A 14,732-nucleotide genomic window follows, 5' to 3' on the forward strand; every position below is an offset into this window, starting at 1 on the left:
TAATCTGCATGTTTTCACCCATTTCCAAAAATCTTAATATTGTTCCCGTTTCATTGTAGAACCTTTGCATATAGATTCTCTTTGAGTTTTCTTTTTTTTTCTTTTTTTACGTAGATCGAAAAGTTCTAGGGCCTTGTACACTTGCACAGTTCGTACCCTTTAGAATCAGCCATGGATGATGTAAGATAAGCGTGGCTAGCGATGTAGTTGAGCTCTATATGTGAGTTTGACAAAGAAAGTTTAGTGCTTTCCTGGGTTTTTGAAATCTGTGGTTAAGTTGCGTTTCGTACGTCTCTGATTACTGTGAATGTGGTGTGTTTTGACGGAGAAATCCTATAATTTTGATCGAATCCCCTGTGTAGTTTGCATATACATCATGAGAAACCGACGAGGCTGGGTGATGTCACTTAGTAGCTAGTAATGTTTTTGAGCTCTATATGGGAGCTAGGACTGTCAGGTGATAGAAAAAAATTTGTTTTTTTTTTGGGATTCTCTGTGTTTTGTTGTGCGGCGTTTCAGTCTCTGCAGATTACTCTTTATTTGCTAGGTTAAAGGTTTAGGACCAAAGTGTTATGTTCTTGACTTGAAGTTGTTTCATTTTCAGGATCATGGATGACAACAACCAACCTCGACGAGCAATAGGGGCAAGACCCAAGCTGGCCAAGCTGCCGAACCCAATCAACGAACCAAAACGGGCTAAGAGACGTGGGACTAGACAAGGAGAAGAACCGGTGCAACAACAACCCGTTCAACAAGTGCCAATGAGCAAAATACCGGTATTTTCTTTTATTCTTCCACATGATTTTATTTTAAGGCACATCTAAGTTTATTTAGTCAACCAGTTCCAACAGAAATAATAATAATGTTCCAAAACTCTAAATTTTGCTACTTTAATTTGTTGTATTTCTTGATAATTCAAACTATGCAATACAACCAAAATTAAGTCCAACCGAACCAGAAAATACCAAATTTGTTTCAAATTGAATTAACCAAACAATAGCTAATGATTTTCTCATATATGTATACGATTAGATTGTTACAGTTTTAGATACAATTAAAACTATTTCTTTGTTAGTTGTATTTTTCTTCCAAATCAAAAGAAAATTGACGAACTAACCAGAACCAGCCATTTAAAGCTAAATTTAATACCAAAACACTTTCGATTGATCTTATCATAATCTATTAACCGGTCCCTTGTTTTATTATTTTTATTTGTGAAGCCATTTGATGCGAACTCAGAAATCATGCTAGATTGGACTCTCCTTGAAGGGATTATTGCGGATGTTATTAATCAAGTTGGAGGTACACTATTTCTATAACTTATTATAGTATCGCTAATTCGTAATCTATCATATAACCTTTTGTTTTATAATTTTAGTAAGATAATTAATATGTATATTGTCCTTGTCAGACTCGTGTGCTTCTGTTGTTCTCTGTCGGCTGTTACAAGCATATCATAACCGGGATAAAGTCGTGGCATTACATCATATAAGTTCTCTACTAGAGACTTGACTGACTATGTCGAGAAGAAATGCGGGAAGTTGTTGATAAGCAATATGAACATTGCTTTGGATTACATCGTTGATTGTGGACTTCTAAAAGAGCCAGAGGGTCGAACGGTAAGTGAACACATTACATTAAAAAAACAGTTAGCAATCTATTTTTTTTTTTTTTTTAAGAGTTTATTTAACATCAATTTTGGGTTAGGTGAAAGCATCTGGAAAAGGACATAGGGTCAAAGCAAGATTTGAGGTAAAAACAGTTTCTCGAGATGATGTGTACGAGATATTAGAAAACTCTACTCTTGCAATTTGCTTAGATACTACACCGGAACTGACGGCATTAGGTGCAGAGGCAAGTATTTCTTATCTAATTTTTTAATTATTTTTATTGAATCCATTATTCATGTTATTATCTAATTTGTTTTTACAGAGAGCTAATACAATTTTTTTTTAAGTATGATTACGAATGTGCCCCTTGACAACCAATTTGTTTATATATTTGTTTATAGGAGATCTATGATGTGCCCCTTGACAACCAATTTGCCAAACAGAAGGACAAAAATGAGCAATTGCCGACACATTGTGTTCTTGTCGTGGGCAGAGGCCGGGATACCAAAACAGGAAAGGAGTTCTTGGTCATCCAAAACTCATGGGGAAAGAAATGGTGTAATCATGGTTATGGGAGAATTTGGCTTAACCCTGCAGGTAAATTCGAAATCTTCTGGCCTGTAGAGGTGCTAAAGCAATGAAGAGTATGGTGCAGAGCCACAATTATGATTTCTATTTTATGAAGACTAAGTTTCTTATTTTACTACTTAAATCATAGGAGAAAAAAATACTTCTATTTGTTTGTTCTCATCTCAAGATATTGGTCATGCAGCAATGACATATGTCTCTAAGGTTACAGCACTATTAAAGTTCCCATAATTTTATTCGCACCAGCACTCGCTTGCAACAAAAATCACACCATAAAATACAACAAAGGCAATATGCAACAGGCAAAATGATCGTCACAGCGGATCTTATTTTAGTTAAGATAACAATAGGCACTCAAGCATCATATCTATAGACATTGGGAATTTTTCAGTAGTTAGTTAGTTAGTTAAAATGTTTACAACCACATTAACGATCTGACTTCATATTAGATGCCCTTTTGCGAACGTCGTCTCTGCATCCATCAGTCCCAGTTTCCTGAAACAAAATAAATGTTAACAAAGACACTAGCCACAATACAGTAAGTTAGACTCAAAACACTATATATATATATATATATATATATGGCCTTCTATAAGGTCAGTATGTTCCCATACAAATCTCCTATTTTGCAACCATGCACACAAGTAAATACAGTTTCAGATAGAGTTAACTAGTCCTTTCTAATTAAATATTTGAGGTTGGACATAACTATATCCAAATAAGCACAACTTCAAGCTAAAACCATACCTTTACTAGTTTTGGTTTGACACAGCGTTGCCGTACGAGCAGGAGCAGGTCTACAGAGGATGGGATAGTTCTCGTGTATAACAAACGTAGACCAAGCCTTACATTGATACTCGACAAGAGGCCGATCAGGTTCCTCCCTAGCCATACATGTAATGTACGACTTCGACTTAGATCCTGCTGTATAAGCACCTCTTACCACTTCCACAAACTCCACATTCAACCCCTTTTAGAAAACAATAAAACAATTAGCGAAAACGTTAGCAAACACATAAAATGTATATGAAAGACAAAATAAATGTTATAACTAACAAACCTTGTATTGGTTGTACGTTTTAAGACAGGTACAAGCCATCTCTGCAAAGTAATCGCGGTAGGTTTGGCCGCCACCCGCAGACTGTTCCAAATCACCGACAGCTCTCATTCGTGAGCAGTAGTTGTACATTGGCATAAGCTCCGGCTCCACGTAAAACCCCTAAAACCCAAAAATACACACACACACGTTCGAGAAATCAACTCATTGATAAAACATGCAGCTACCAAATTTTCCTAGATTTAGTTTGTAGAGTACCCAACCTTGCTCTGGATGAGCTGACGTTTAAAGCGACGCCACTTTCTTTCAAGCTCTTCATCGGACATTGCATCTTCCTCTTCAGAGGAATCATACTCGAGACCATCGAAGCTGTCCACATCCCATTCAGGTTCGACCCACCACTTGGGCCTTATGATGAGCGTTTCTCCAGAGTAGGAGTATTGAACGCCACTCTCTTCTTTCTCATCGCCGCTCTCATCAACCCAATAGCCGCTCTCTTCTTCTACTGGACCGGTCTCACGTTTTGCAAGAATAGCATAATAGTGTGCCAAAGCTTCATCCACGGGCTCTTCTTCTTCATTCTCGTCTTCAGAGTCAACGTATTCTTCATCGCCGCTCTCTTCAACCTCATCGTCGCTCTCTTCTATATCATCCGCTGTGTCGGACTCGGCCTTAGGTTTTGTCACTGAAGCAGAAGAAACAGGTGAAGATTCTCCCATTTCTGTTGTCTCCATCAATTTGGTCATACCGCAGCAAACCCTAGAAAATTGATTTTATGAGAAAAGTGAAAACCTAATTGGGATGTGGAACAGAGTATTTTTACTCTGTCTTTGCTGTATATAAGTGATCGATATTGAGATATTAGGGAAATAATAACATAAATTTGACCAAATATACGAAAAACACACGTCTTATTAAAAGTTTCTTACGGTTGTTTGCGAAACACACAAAGTCTGAGAGAGAGAATGTGTTTACACAACCACTAGATCTTGTGAATTGTGCTCTGTCCACGAAACAAATAGAAATACTGTATGGTTGAATTAGACTTTAGAAGGAAATAAATCGGGAATATAAAAAAAATATTGGAATTTTGTTATTTAGGAGTTTAATTAGGATTATTAGACAATTAATCAATTCTATATGGTTATGCTTTCCGGGTGAAGAACTTCAGAGTTCTGAGAATTACTTTGTTGAGGCTGACTTAATACTAGCTTAGGGCTGGAAAGACAATAGTAGGCCATCGTGGCTCAAAGCTTAAATTGCATTAAACTTATCAGTATGTGACTTATATAGTAGTTTTGTTCTTGTCACTTTGAGTATTGTGACAATTCGATAGCAGCAAACACAGTGAACACTAGCTTGCAAAAGTAACACCATGAAAAAAACAGAGGAAGTCTATGATGTGCAATAATAGGCAAAATGATTGTTACTACGGAAGTTATTTAGTATAGATAACAAATAGGCACTCAAACATCATATCTATAGATAATATTGGAAACAAAAGGGAAGTTTCTTGAGTGGTAAATTAATGAAAATGTTTACACAACCACATATATCAGATGCCCTATTGCGAACGTCATCTCTGTATCCATCAGTCCAGTTTCCAGTTCCAGAAAGAAAAGAACTAGAAAGTAAGCAAAATCAAGTTAGACTCTAATCATGATGGCCTTCTATAAGGTCAGTAGAGTTAACTACTTTTGTTATCTACCCATAAGAATCTCTTATTCTGCAACCATGGACACAAGTAAAATTACAGTTTCAGATAGATTGTTTCAGTGGTCTTTTTTATTTTATTATTAGCAAAAGAGTTGAAAATAGTCAAGAACTTATTCTCCAACCTTAGGGTCTTATACATCTAGTGAATCAATTCCTGTGGTTGTATATATGGACTAAGAACAATCACTAACGAGGAACCAAATAGTGAAAAGACATGCACTTTAGCGATTGATTATATCCCCTACTTGCTTATAGTTGGAGTGACATAAATGATCAGCCAGGAAAATTTGTTGAGATGGTAATTTTCCTATCTTCTTATTTAAACAGAAGACTGAAAAAGCAACTATGACATAAATCTACATGTTTTAGCTTGGGTCCAAAACCATACCTTCTTACTACTTTTGGTTGGAACGCTTTGCTGTAGGAGCCGGTCTACAGAGAATGGGATAGTTCTCGTTTTGAATGACAGTAGACCAAACCTTAGCTTGATACTCAACCAGAGGTCCATCAGGTTTCTCCTTAGCCATAAATGTAATGTACGACTTTGATCTAGATCCTGATGTAAATATACCTCTCACCACTTCCACAAACTCTACATTCGATCCCTTTTTATAAAACAAAGCATTTGTCAAAATGTTAGCTTACGCTGTATGTACGTAGAGACAAAAGGACAAAATGTTATAACTAATAAACCTTGTCTTCGTTGTACTTTTTGACACAGAGACAAGCCATCTCTGCAAAGTACTCGCCATAGGTTTGGTCGAAACCCGCATCCAAATCCAAATTAGGGACGACTTTGTAATCAGAGTAGTTGTACATTGACCAAAGCTCAGGCTCCACATAAAACCCCTAAAAAATTCAAATGCAGTCACACCATGTAGTCAAGATTTACTATTTTATTTATCTAGCTCTAACAAATTTAGGATCGATTGCACTCAATTGAGTTCAAGTTCAGTACGGTTACCTTATTCTCGATGAGCTGACGCTTAAAGCGGCGCCATTCTTTTTCATCTTCTTCATCGGGGAACTCATCTTTATATTCAGAGGAATCGTACTCGAGACCATCGAAGCTGTCCACATCCCATTCAGGGACTTTCCACCATGTCGGATGTAAGAGCTCATCGTCAGGGTCTACGTAGTCATCCTCGCCGCTCTCTTCATCCCCATCACCACTCTCTTCATCCCCATCACCACTCTCTTCAGCCTCGTCACCACTCTCTTCATTCCCATCACCACTCTCTTGAGCCTCACCGCCGTTCTCCTCAACCTGGTCAGAATCGGCCTTACGTTTTGTCAGGGAAGCAGAAGCAACAGGCGAAGATTCTTCCATAGGTTCTGTTGCCTCCATCAATTTGCTCGAGTCTCCTTGTGTCGTCGTCTCGGCTACGTTTCCTTTGAGATCCATTTTCTTGATTTGATTATACCGGGGCAAACCCTAGACAGTTGGGTTTATGAGAAAACTTAAAAAACCTAGTAGTTTCCCTAGTAAACCTAATTGAATTTGAAACAGAGTTTGTTTACTCTTTGCGGTATGGTTGATTGATATTGAAATAATAATAAGCAAATTAATAACATAGATTGGACCAAATATACAAAAACACACGTCTTAAATATGTTACACAAGCCACATAACATATAAAGTTCTTACAGTTGTTTGAGATACACACAAAAACAGCGAGAGAGCGACAAAATCAGAAAATCAGAGAACAAGAGTTTTCTTCACACACACACTACTAGTTGGAGAACAAGTGGGGTTAGTGACCAAACCCACCATTGTTCTTCACCAGTTTTTAACTACTTTTAGACTGAAGGATAAATCAAGGTTCTTTTAACCTGCCGGCGAAGAAACCTTAACTGAGAAGAGAATGAGCCAAAGATGATTTGCCTGTTCACAGCCAATTGGATTGGCAAAAAGGAGAATCCTTTAAACCAAGAAGGAAAAAGAAAAACTCATTGTCCTTTTTACAAGGCAAGAGTTCTCTTTTCCCACTTTGACTGTGAAACGGTAAAGGATCAGGTTTTGAAATTGCAGCAGCTATTATTATCCATTGCTGCTGCTGCTATCCACTTGCTAGGCATTACCATGCCACCAAGAGAATGAACAGGAGAACTCAGAAAGTAGTTCATGCTTGTAACTTCTGATCCCGTGACATTTAGTCCATTCGATAAGTTCATGATTCCGCTTTCCGGATGAACAACTTCAGAATTCTGAGAATTACTCTGCTGAGGCTGAACCTGCTTGTTTCCATCAGCTTTCTTTGCATTGGTCCCGCTTTTTTCCAAGGTCTGGCTTTTAGTGTTCAAGAATCTCCCACCGGATCCTCTAGGACGGCGCAATGCATGGAGATGGCGTGAATGATGCATATATGGCTGCAACACACATGACATTAAAACAAACACACTAATTAGAAATCATTTGCAACAAAAATATCAAAGTAGTTTCTATATTTTATAAGTACCTTGCGAGACCTAGTACTCAGTTTCTTCTGATCAAGAACAGCAGCAGCCTTTGCACGAGATTGACGTCGCCTTATGATTCCATGATATTGCTTTGAGTTCACATAGATGGTTCCATCTTCTGTTTCCATGTTCAGGGGAAGCATTAATCGGCTCTGAGATCCATAGGCTGAAACAACTCCATAGTATTGTTGTTCACCATAAGGATACTTTGCGTAGATCTAAATAGCAATAAATAGCATACTCAGAAACAATAAAAGGGAAATGATCATAGGATTCCTTGTAGATGTTTTTAAATGTGGAAACCTTTACCGATGGGTGAGTAAATCCAAGTTCCAAACTAGGCGATTGCATTGTGAAAACAGCTCCATGAGACTTTGACACAACCCTTGAACTCTTTACATCACCTAATAAATACACAATCGTAATTATTCCAACTACTCTGATTAATCATCTTTGTATCCTGAAGAAAAGTGTCTGAAGAATTTTGTATTTTACTTTGAGACAATTTAGCTCAGATAACATTCATTCTCATATTCTAGGACTTGCCACAAAAGTCCATTGTGTACTATTCAGATATTTTCACTAGAACAATCCATTTGAGGACGTTTTAAAGAGAGAGACAAAAGAAGTCACTTACCAAGTGAGAAAGCTAAGTGAGTTACAGAGTTGTTCTGTTTATCTCCACTTTGTTCTGTCTCTCCGGCAGATCCGACCTTAACTCCGACGAACGAGTCAGAATCTCCGGCAAGACTCTCATGAGCCAACGGCGCCTGAGATCCAAAAGCATTCCACCAAGAAGTCTGTGGAGCAGAGAAGAGACCTTCTCTCACAGTTTGCATAGCCATCTTCCCAAAAAAGAAAAACTGAAAAATCGATGTTGCTGAGAGACGAAGAGAGATTTGTTTCTGCGGAAGATATAACAAACAAAACAAGAAAAAGTCAACAAAAGTTATAAGACTTGGATGTGAAAATCTTTGTCGAATTTCAAACCCGATTTGGAAACTTGCAAGAAAAAAAAAAGGTAAGATCTTTGGGATTGGGTATTACGCAAAACCACACGAATGACCAAACCCATATGTGAATCATCATCAAGAGACAGACTTGTTGTCTAAAGTAAGTTAAAAAGATTGTGAGAAACGAGAAGATAAGAGCACAAGAACTGAAATCTTTTTTGAGTCCCAAATACCAAACAAACTCCAAAAAGAAGTAAATACAAACCCCCCTAAATGTTGGTCAAAATCAAACACACCAAAACCTATGTTGCGAATTCTATAAAGAGTAAAGAGAAGAGATTGAGTAAAACTTACACAGATGGAGTGATAGAGTAAAGAGTATAGAGAGTAGAGAGAAAACTTCAGATTCCTAGGAAGAGGCAGAGAAAAGCCCAATTGTTAGGAAGCCATATCGGTTCCAAAACAAGAAACAGAGATTCATTCACACACATGAGTAGATAGAGAGAGAGAGAGGGAAGGGAGAAGACAGATAGAGAGAGACTAACCAATATATGAATTACAAGTGTGGCTCATCAACCAATCACCTTCAACTTTTATGCTACTCTGTTTCTTCTTTTTTTCTTTTCCTACTTTATAATTTGGAGATATAATTGAAATTAAACAATATTGCTATATTGTGTTTATGTTAACTGTAGCGTTGGCTTGACGTGCTACAATGATCCCACTTAAAACCATTTTTTCCCCATAGTAGTAGTGCTTGGGTTGTCAATTGTATCGTTTATTATTATGATTGTTGTTGTGGTCCTAGTAAGCTTTTTCTTCTATATACGTCATATGGAAAAAAGGATCACCACTCAAAAATTATAAATAATAAAGTAACACTCTGACAACTTCAACAATGGCATTGCCAATATTTGCTATTATAAAAGCTCGTGACTCATTCCCTACCAAAAATAATACTAGACTAGAATCAACCTTTGTATAATTCTGTAAATAGACCAAACATATTTTCACAATAGATACTTTGTTGAGGTTGTTATTCTTAACTAGGTTTTCCAAGTGGTTTTCACACATTGTCCTTTTGTTTCCTCTTTTGTTCATGTTTCTTTAAATAGTTCAACTTACTCTGTGAAATCGACGGTACACGTGTTATGATAGAAGTTTACAAAGATACGCAATAAGCTCTATAAATATAAATTCCAAGAAGTGTACTTATAAATTTGTAAGAGATTATGGTAGCTTTTTGCCTTTTGGTTTGGACTTAATTTGGTAGATTTACAGGTTAGTTTCCTTGAACTTAATTTAACTAAATTTTTCCAGTTTTGATTATATATTAGATATTGAATTGAACTTAACTAAACTTAAGTTAATTTGAATATACAGTAAAATCTAAGAAAGATAAAGTTGAAAATCAATATTACAATATAGTAAAAATACAGTATAGTATAGTTAGTTGGTTAAGGTTAATGCTTGCTTTTCTTTATCCCAGTAGTAGTGCACTAGTGCTTAAGCTTATCCCACTTACTACCATATAAACCTTTTCTTTCCTCCTAAATACAATAATTAATTGAAATATGCACTGGTTAGTACGTACAATCTTTTAACAAAAATATCTACTTGCACTAATTTTTAAAGCACAATCTTTTTGTGGATTAGTGATATACTATTTTAGTGTAGTTAACAGAAGCATATCATAAATACTGTAGCTCATTTTCAAAACTTTTTTTTACTCAACACTAAGATATATAAACTAATCTATTATACTATACAAAGAAAATTATAATCTACTATGTATATAGCTTTCTTAAAGTGATATTGCTTTTCTTCTGAACAAAAACTTTAAACAAACCAGTAGCAATAGTTATTGTTCATCCTAATGCCCTATGCGATTTATTTGTAAGTCACTCTCAAAGGCTCCACTTGTTCATAATCTTCCAAAAACACCACGATAAATGACTAATCACCAACTATAATATATAGTATATGCTTAATTAAAAATTGCCTTTTTCCAAAGAAGTAACGCTTTTAAATATATGAATTATATTTGACAACAATCAAACTTTCAACAATCAAAAAGAAAAAAACAATCTTTCTTCTTAGATGATTCGGGGTTGGAACCGTGGAACACATAGACTAATATATCTTGAAGATGAATTGATCCTTGGAAAATGGAAAAGCAGCCATATTTTAACTAGGCCGAAGCTCGGCTCCAACAGTACATTAGCGAATGAATCAATATACTCTGCCTTATAGCTAGCGCGCATGAATGAACTACCACTATTGTGTTAAAGACTTTTGTTTTGATAACCTTTTTTAATATTCAACTTTTAAAGTACGTCTTCTAGATTATATAATGTTTCGTTGGACATGCAATCCACATCACGGGTGCACTATAGTTCCCTTGTATATATAAAGTAATTTAATCAAAATTTCCCTTTATTTTATATATTTTTTAAATTAGATTTTTGTGCTTCAATTATTAGTTATTTAGTTTGAATCCAACAAAAATGATCAGTGAAGATAAATAATTTAATTTGTGAATAGCGAGATCAATGTTAAAGATGCTTCAATAATTTGATCAACCGCTGAGAATAAATATTGTATGCAGCTTTTTTGCTTTCTTTTCAAACAATAAGTCTGAATTCAGATAACTTACATATTCTTGGAGATTTGCATGACTAATTATTGTTGCTTTACAAACTCGTTTAACTCTATAGCTTCTGGCCTTAGCCAACAACACTATCTCTTTCTTTTCTTTGCAGTTCGCACTTCAGCTGGATCCGATAGTCATTGTTATCTGAGTAAATAATTGACTTTGGGCCATTAAAGAGACCGGCCCAGTATAGAATCTAAACAAAGCTGTTGGCGTTAGCGTTTTATATCGAACTCTTTCCGACATGCTGTTCATATAACAAAAACGACAGGATGTTTTACCTTTGCAAAGATAGAAACGGCGGAAAGTGTAGTAGAGCTTAGCAAAAGTCCCACATCGGAAACACGAAACAAAAGAGGCACATGAAACAGGGTATAAAATAGAGTCTCATGACATAGAGCAAATCACTTACCTGGACGGGGTCAACTCGCGATCAAGAAGACGAGTGGCCTAGGCTAGTGACTTCCATTGCACATACCGGAAGGGTGCTATGCTTAAGGTCTTCCCAAGAGGAAGAGCCTACGTCATTATTTGTGGCAGGGGGGCTTTGCGTTCGCGCAGGCCCCCACCATTTCTCTCAGTCTTAAATCTTTCGGTTGACCGGACTGTGTCTCGGCTTGGGAACTAGAGTCCATTTAATAGGCTTAGTTGTTCCATGCTAGAATAAACAGCTTAGATGGAGTTGTAGAGTCTCTAGACTTCATTTTCTCTGTTTCAGAAAACTACAGTGCCAACTTTTACGAGTAGTCTCTCATCAGCATACCAAACCGTAAACCGTGACCTAATTAAGGAATTGGAAACGAAGAACTGAGGCAAATACAATGAAATAGATTACACTTTGGTTGTTTTATGACCTACAGACAAATAGAGCGTTAACTATAGAAGCTAATGTGTTCATAAGTTACACTCATTGACTCGTAATTCCTCTCTCTCTCCCTACAACGCACTCTCCTTTATTTGCTCCACACAAACAATAATTCCGTACATTTTCTCTCTGAGGCAGAACATGGAGTTTCCCTCATTGCTTAGAAGTTACCAGAAGCAATACTCCATTATAAGCCGTCATCAAGAATCGTAGAACTCATTAGCTCTTGTACAAACTCGCTCCGTTTCAACTTCTGCTTGTGATCCTCAGCTGATAGAGACGGTTTTATTGCATTCCTATCATCCACAAAATCTTTATCAGTGATCCACACGTATATTGGAGTATGACTCAACTTGATCAAATAGTTTCAATTTAGCTCATAAAGTCCTAAGTTCCCAAAAGTAAAATCGAACGATACTAATGATTTCTCAAAAGATTACAAATATCATTCAAATGATCCAATGCAAAGTTGTAGAGCAAACACTTAAAAGAACCAAGAATCATCATCGAGGTTCAATCAGATCTTTAGATAGATTATAACTAAAAAGGTGACCGTAATAGGTTAGGCACACCAAATGATTGAGAAGGAGGAAGCATACCGTTCAGGTAAACTCTGACTTGATATATTCTTGTCTGGACCAGTTTCTGTAGTTACACATGACTCCGAAGTGAAGAAACCATAAACGATAGGTGAAATAAACGATGATAACAATGGGTCAGCCGCTACATTGGCTGATGAGGAAGAAGATACAATACACGAAGGTCCCCCAAAAAGGCTCTGAAAGTTTCCGTCAGGAAACTCTCTTCTCAAGATCGATAACGTGGAATGTGACCCGCCTCTTCTTGGTTTTCTCTTGCGGTGCATGTAATATCTCGTTAAGGAATGTTACAACACAACATAACAGCAGATTGTAGAAACACTAATAGAGAAAATTGATTGTCATATATGACCTGAGAAGACAAGGATATCTTGAATATATTAGCATGCTGAAGGGTTATATGAGCAACCATATCAACACCAACCCTAACCGCACAAACTGGACATACCTGCAATAACAATTCACTAATTAACCGCTAAGTTGTCATTTAGAATCCAAACAAAGCTCCCCAGAAATAGATTCAATACACACAGCTGATTCTACTATTCCTTTGTGAATCAGATTTAAAAAATGCTAATATTCTCAGTTGCCTTTAGTCAAACCCTCCAAGAAACAACAACAGAGGAACCAACACTGCTCAGTCTAAGTTTTTGAGAATCATGTGATGAAACAGAAATGTGTAAACACCACCATTATTTACTTCAAAAAATTGTCATAAATGGTTGTTTCACGAAATAGAAAAAGAAGATTACCCACCCCAGTTTTGGCTTCCATGGGATGATCTTCATCAATGTGGCAGCAGAGAGATACAATATCAAAGTAGTCAGAACAGAAAGGGCAAGCAAACTCTTCCCTGAACTCTTCTTCTCCATCTATCTCTTCAAACCCTAAGAACGTATCTGCAATTCCAAATAAATCCATCAAATACATACCCAATAACTACAACAAAACAAAATCCAACTCTGTGGTTACAGTAATATATGAACCTAAGATTCCTCAGGTTCATAAACACTGAGCATAGTAGCACCACAGGAGTAATTAAAATGCTTCAAAGACTGCAACTTTTTGAATATTTTCTCATCCAAGTTCTCACAAAACGAGTAAAACCAGAAACCAACCAAATAACAATCAACAAAGGTATGAAATTTCCATATCATAATCAAATATAAAAGCCCTTATCCTTTCATTTCCTCAAGTACCAATCAAATGACGAAACCTTCCAAACAAAACTCGATTATTTCCGACAAAACTTTCTGCAAACCTTGAAACAAAATCAAGATTTCTAATTCGGTACAAAAGAACACAAAGTCTATCACCTAACTACCTTCACCCATCAATTTGTCAGCCAACAAAAGATCAGATAATAATAATAATAATAATAATAATCTTTTAGAACAGAGGAAGAAAAATAAAAATAAAATCTTTAAAAAACGAACCAGATCGTGATGGAAAAGCTAGCTGGTATCTCCTTGTAGCTGAAGCAAGACGATCACTCCATGAATCAGAATCCATTATTGACAAAAAAAAAAAACTAATCAAAATCACAACCCGGCAAAGAACCCAAATTAAAAACCCGACAACAGAAAAGAAAAGTTTTCAAGAAATCAATCGATTTAGGAAAGAAAATAATTATAATGATTGTCTGAAGAAATCAAACGAAATGGGAAAGACAGATACAATTATACAAAGACCACGATTCTAAGGTCTGATTTTTTTTTTTTTTTAACAAAGTTTTTCTTGTCTTTGGTTTCTCTCGTCGTTTTTAATTATTTTGGATAGAGAGTGAGAGACAGAGGAGACAAGTTCTCTATTTCTCTTTTATTTCGTTAAGTTATGTCTTTTTATTTCTTTTAATTTGCTTTCAATGATGAGTCTTTCCCGGAAAAATAGATAAAAAGTGTTGGGCCTGCTGCCACTTTTATATATGTAAAGTCTACGAAATGCATGTCGTTTTTATTACTTTTACCCGACGTGTAAAAACTACATTCAAGTAACATGACGTTGGCAAGCTTTTTAATTTAAAACGTCATGCTGTTTGTCCTTTTTGGACACGTGACGACTTTTCATTGGCTTCTTTTCTAAGATGTAACAGTTAAAAGGTGTACCTAAAAGCAGCAGATTTCTTCTAGCTGCTACGTCTGTCTGACTTTGTTGTCAAACTGTTTGCTTTTAATTCATTTTTTTTTTAATTCTGAATTTGTAAATCTGATAACTGTTTTTTTTTTTTTTTT

At 36.2% G+C, this 14,732-nt stretch overlaps 4 protein-coding genes across 5 annotated transcripts; all 4 read right to left on the reverse strand.

Annotated features, from left to right (window-relative positions):
- Positions 2,506–4,001, reverse strand: LOC104744717. The gene is made up of 4 exons (XM_010465808.2): positions 3,519–4,001; positions 3,259–3,417; positions 2,946–3,168; positions 2,506–2,693 (listed from the first exon to the last, which is right to left on the reverse strand). The coding sequence occupies exons 1-4, from the start codon at positions 3,999–4,001 to the stop codon at positions 2,680–2,682; spliced, it is 879 nt and encodes a 292-aa protein (XP_010464110.2). The 3' UTR covers positions 2,506–2,679.
- LOC104744716 lies at positions 4,722–6,451 on the reverse strand. Its single transcript, XM_010465806.2, has 4 exons — positions 5,936–6,451; positions 5,665–5,820; positions 5,360–5,576; positions 4,722–4,879 (listed from the first exon to the last, which is right to left on the reverse strand). The coding sequence occupies exons 1-3, from the start codon at positions 6,374–6,376 to the stop codon at positions 5,367–5,369; spliced, it is 807 nt and encodes a 268-aa protein (XP_010464108.1). The 5' UTR covers positions 6,377–6,451; the 3' UTR covers positions 4,722–4,879; positions 5,360–5,366.
- Positions 6,560–8,996, reverse strand: LOC104744718 (nuclear transcription factor Y subunit A-2-like). 2 transcript variants are annotated; one of them, XM_010465810.2, is made up of 5 exons: positions 8,739–8,996; positions 8,069–8,336; positions 7,741–7,835; positions 7,431–7,649; positions 6,560–7,341 (listed from the first exon to the last, which is right to left on the reverse strand). In XM_010465810.2, exons 2-5 carry the CDS (start codon positions 8,274–8,276, stop codon positions 6,985–6,987), a joined length of 879 nt encoding a protein of 292 aa, XP_010464112.1. In that variant the 5' UTR covers positions 8,277–8,336; positions 8,739–8,996; the 3' UTR covers positions 6,560–6,984. The 2 variants fall into 2 exon arrangements, with proteins under 2 accessions (XP_010464112.1, XP_019092132.1); XM_019236587.1 differs by lacking the exon at positions 8,739–8,996 and adding an exon at positions 8,390–8,714 and having other exon boundaries at positions 8,069–8,276.
- LOC104744719 (protein DEHYDRATION-INDUCED 19 homolog 3-like) lies at positions 11,810–14,327 on the reverse strand. The gene is made up of 5 exons (XM_010465811.2): positions 13,938–14,327; positions 13,258–13,400; positions 12,872–12,949; positions 12,502–12,767; positions 11,810–12,198 (listed from the first exon to the last, which is right to left on the reverse strand). The coding sequence occupies exons 1-5, from the start codon at positions 14,011–14,013 to the stop codon at positions 12,090–12,092; spliced, it is 672 nt and encodes a 223-aa protein (XP_010464113.1). The 5' UTR covers positions 14,014–14,327; the 3' UTR covers positions 11,810–12,089.

Source organism: Camelina sativa, chromosome 15, assembly GCF_000633955.1.
Source record: "Camelina sativa cultivar DH55 chromosome 15, Cs, whole genome shotgun sequence".
In the NCBI taxonomy this organism is placed as follows: domain Eukaryota; kingdom Viridiplantae; phylum Streptophyta; class Magnoliopsida; order Brassicales; family Brassicaceae; genus Camelina; species Camelina sativa.

Excerpts from the sequence above, each read along its gene's own strand:
- LOC104744717 (XM_010465808.2), bottom strand. The coding sequence starts at position 4,001 with ATGACCAAATTGATGGAGACAACAGAAATGGGAGAATCTTCACCTGTT. Across the intron at positions 3,418-3,518 it reads GTCAGCTCATCCAGAGCAAG|GGGTTTTACGTGGAGCCGGA; the intron begins GTTGGGTACTCT and ends TTTGGGTTTTAG. Across the intron at positions 3,169-3,258 it reads AAACGTACAACCAATACAAG|GGGTTGAATGTGGAGTTTGT; the intron begins GTTTGTTAGTTA and ends GTTTTCTAAAAG.
- LOC104744716 (XM_010465806.2), bottom strand. The coding sequence starts at position 6,376 with ATGGATCTCAAAGGAAACGTAGCCGAGACGACGACACAAGGAGACTCG. Across the intron at positions 5,821-5,935 it reads GTCAGCTCATCGAGAATAAG|GGGTTTTATGTGGAGCCTGA; the intron begins GTAACCGTACTG and ends TGAATTTTTTAG. Across the intron at positions 5,577-5,664 it reads AAAAGTACAACGAAGACAAG|GGATCGAATGTAGAGTTTGT; the intron begins GTTTATTAGTTA and ends TTTTATAAAAAG.
- LOC104744718 (XM_019236587.1), bottom strand. The coding sequence starts at position 8,506 with ATGGGTTTGGTCATTCGTGTGGTTTTGCGTAATACCCAATCCCAAAGA. Across the intron at positions 8,277-8,389 it reads ACAAAGATTTTCACATCCAA|ATGGCTATGCAAACTGTGAG; the intron begins GTCTTATAACTT and ends TTTTTTGGGAAG. Across the intron at positions 7,836-8,068 it reads TCACTTAGCTTTCTCACTTG|GTGATGTAAAGAGTTCAAGG; the intron begins GTAAGTGACTTC and ends TGTATTTATTAG.
- LOC104744719 (XM_010465811.2), bottom strand. The coding sequence starts at position 14,013 with ATGGATTCTGATTCATGGAGTGATCGTCTTGCTTCAGCTACAAGGAGA. Across the intron at positions 13,401-13,937 it reads AGCTTTTCCATCACGATCTG|ATACGTTCTTAGGGTTTGAA; the intron begins GTTCGTTTTTTA and ends TTGGAATTGCAG. Across the intron at positions 12,950-13,257 it reads CCATGGAAGCCAAAACTGGG|GTATGTCCAGTTTGTGCGGT; the intron begins GTGGGTAATCTT and ends TTGTTATTGCAG.